The sequence below is a fragment of the Miscanthus floridulus genome, chromosome 8, assembly GCF_019320115.1.
Source record: "Miscanthus floridulus cultivar M001 chromosome 8, ASM1932011v1, whole genome shotgun sequence".
Lineage (NCBI taxonomy): Eukaryota > Viridiplantae > Streptophyta > Magnoliopsida > Poales > Poaceae > Miscanthus > Miscanthus floridulus.
In genome coordinates, this window is record NC_089587.1 from 165363526 (window position 1) to 165366521 (window position 2996).

Sequence of the window (2996 nt, forward strand, 5' to 3'; positions counted from 1 at the left end):
GGTGGGCTATGCTCCCGCATCTTTTCACAACCTCGTGGATGACGAGGTTGAAAGCGACGGCTCTAGCATTGGCGACGTCGTGGCACCTAGCCACCGTCTGTCCTGGGAGTGCGCTATGGCGGACGCTCCAGGATAGCCGCCGTTGGTAGCGGAGTCTCTACACACTCACACCCCTCCGGACCCTCGTGCGGAGGCCCTCGCTCGTGCGTAGGAGCACGGCGAGGAGTTGCGACAAAGGCGGCAAAGCCAACCGCCACTTATGTTGGCACGCTCCGCGCAGCATGCTACGCCACGTGCGTGTAACCCGACGATCGGTGCCCAGGTCTTGCCCGTCAGGCCCAGTGCAACATCCTGGACGGAGGGAACGACCCCCCTCAGTTCGCTCGAGCTAGCTAGAACATCGCTGCTACGGCGATACTTCTGCGCGGCCTTCCCGAGCCTGTCGACCCCTAGGAACAAGCAATCCATCGGAACCTCTGGGCGCTTGTGGAAACGCCCACCGTTCAATAGGCGAAGAGCTCCACGTCACAACACTGGCTCACGGCCTCTTTCCCCATTGGAGGAAAGGGGCCACACCAGTCGAATCGCTCCATCCGCTCACCACTACAGTTGCTGGGCGTGGAGCAGGAGACCATGGCTACACCATGGCCCGACCCGGCGCCCGCTCCACACCGACCACCTATGCGCGAACGGCTCGGTCCAAACCATGATGCTTGCAGCATCATCAACAATCAGCGCCAAGCCCGGAGCGATAATGACATCCATCAAGTGGCGGCGAGAGCAGGCGACATGGGCCTCGGCCTGACCATAGAGGAGTACGGGGACATGCATCCCAGGCACGGTGGCTGATCAAACGACCGAAGCCCTAGCTCGGATGGCCTAGGGCCACGAGCCTTTGGTCGTCGCATCTAGAGAGCGCTGTTCCCACAACACTTCCGACCACCCACCAACATCGCCAGATACACCAGGGAAACAAACCCCAGAATATGGCTCAAAGACTTCCAGCTCACCTACCGAGCCAAAGGAGTGGATGATCACTTCATCATTCAATGCCTCTCCATCTGCGTGGGGGAGCATGTTCGAGCATGTCTCGAATGCCTCCCGCCTAACAGCATCCACGACTAGGTGGATCTCATGAGGGTCTTCATCGAGAATTTTCAGGGGACATATGTCTGTCCTGGGAATTCCTAGGACCTCAAGAGCTGCCAGCAGGAGCCCAATGACTCCCTATGGGGTTACATCCGTAGGTTCTCAAAACGGTGCAACTCCCTTCCTGATGTCATCGATGTGGACATCATCAGCGTGTTCCTCTCCAAGACAACATGTGAGTCCTTGATCCACAAACTCGGCTATCTAAAGCCCCGTACCACCCATGACCGGATCGACATCGCCATGAACCACACCTCTGGTGAGGAAGTGGTCGGAGCGGTCTTTAGCGGGGGCTAGGACAGGGGCATGGCCAAGTGCAAGGACCAAGGCAAAGGCCCCTCCACACAAAGGGGCAAGAAGAACAAGAATGATCGGCACCGACCGGCCAACCCAGCTTTAGTCGCCGTGGCCGATCGTGCGGGCAAGCAGCCGCAGCAGGGCCAACCTGACCACTTCGACAAGCTCATGGAGAGTCCATGCACCAATCACACCTACCCCATCAAGCACCTCAACAAGAACTGTGAGCTCCTCAAGCACTTTCTATGATAGGTCGGCAAGCCGAAGGAAGGAAAGGGCAAGGAGGCAGCGCCCAAGAAAGGAGGCATGGTGGGCAAGGATGATGATGGCTTCCCCAACCCTGAGGAATGCCTCATGATCTTTGGGGGATCCGACGCCATCCACTCTAAGCGCTAGCAAAAGGTACGCTATGGAGAGGCAAGTGCCGCCGAGATGGATATCCCCTCTTTCCTTAGCTAGTCAGACTCCCCAATCACTTTTGATCAGAGAGACCATCCTTCCCACATCACTCGACTGGGGCGCTACCCGCTCATCATCGGCCCTATAGTCCACAAGAAGCACCTCACTAAGGTGCTGATGGATAGAGGCAGCGGCCTCAACATTCTCTACGTCGACACCCTCAACGCCATGCGCATCCCCCAGTCGGAGCTCCATCCAGTGAGCTCTCCCTTCCATGGTGTGATCCCAGGGACGCAGGCGTACCCGCTCGAGCAGATCGACCTTCCCGTCACATTAGGAGACCGAGCCAACTTTCGCTCGGAGGTCCTCACCTTCGAGGTGGTGGACTTTCTACGGTCCTACCATGCCATCTTGGGGTGTCCATGCTATTCCAAGTTCATGGCGATCCCCAACTACATCTACCTCAAGCTAAAGATGCCAGGACCGAATGGTGTTATCACCCTAGGTAGCACCTTTTCGCACGCCTACACCTATGGCCATGAGCATTATGAGCTTGCCACGGCCGTCATCAACTCCACCGAGCTCCTGGAGCTTGGAAATTCGTTGACTCCAGTAGTCCCAGACTACAATGAGCGAACCTCCTCGAGTGCCTTCCACCCAACCGAGGAAACCAAGGCGGCAGGGATTGACCCCACTGACCCAACCAAAATTGTGTGGATCAGGACCAAGCTCCTCATCAAATAGGAATGCGAGCTTGCTGACTTTCTACGTGCCAACCATAATGTCTTTGCATGGGAACCTTCTGACATGCCAGGCATACCAAGGGAGGTCATTGAACATGCATTACGCCTTGTCCTGGGCTCAAACCCCACCAAGCAACGCCTGCGTCGCTTTGATGACAAGAGGCGCAGGGCCATAGGCGAGGAGATCGCCAAACTCCTGGCAACCGAATTCATCAAAGAGGTATACCACTCTGACTGGCTAGCCAATCCTGTTCTTGTGAAAAAGAAGACTGGGAAATGGAGAATGTGTGTTGATTATATTGGCCTCAACAAGAAGTGTCCAAAGGACCATTTTCCTTTACCACGCATAGACCAGATAGTCGACTCCACCTTAGGATGCGAAATCCTCTCCTTTCTGGATGCCTACTC

General features: G+C 56.3%; 1 protein-coding gene across 1 annotated transcript; it reads left to right on the forward strand.

Annotated features, from left to right (window-relative positions):
• Window positions 1–2022: 2022 nt before the first annotated feature.
• LOC136470120 (uncharacterized) lies at window positions 2023–2589 on the forward strand. Its single transcript, XM_066468074.1, has one exon. The coding sequence runs from the start codon at window positions 2023–2025 to the stop codon at window positions 2587–2589; it is 567 nt and encodes a 188-aa protein (XP_066324171.1).
• The last annotated feature ends 407 nt before the right edge of the window (window positions 2590–2996 follow it).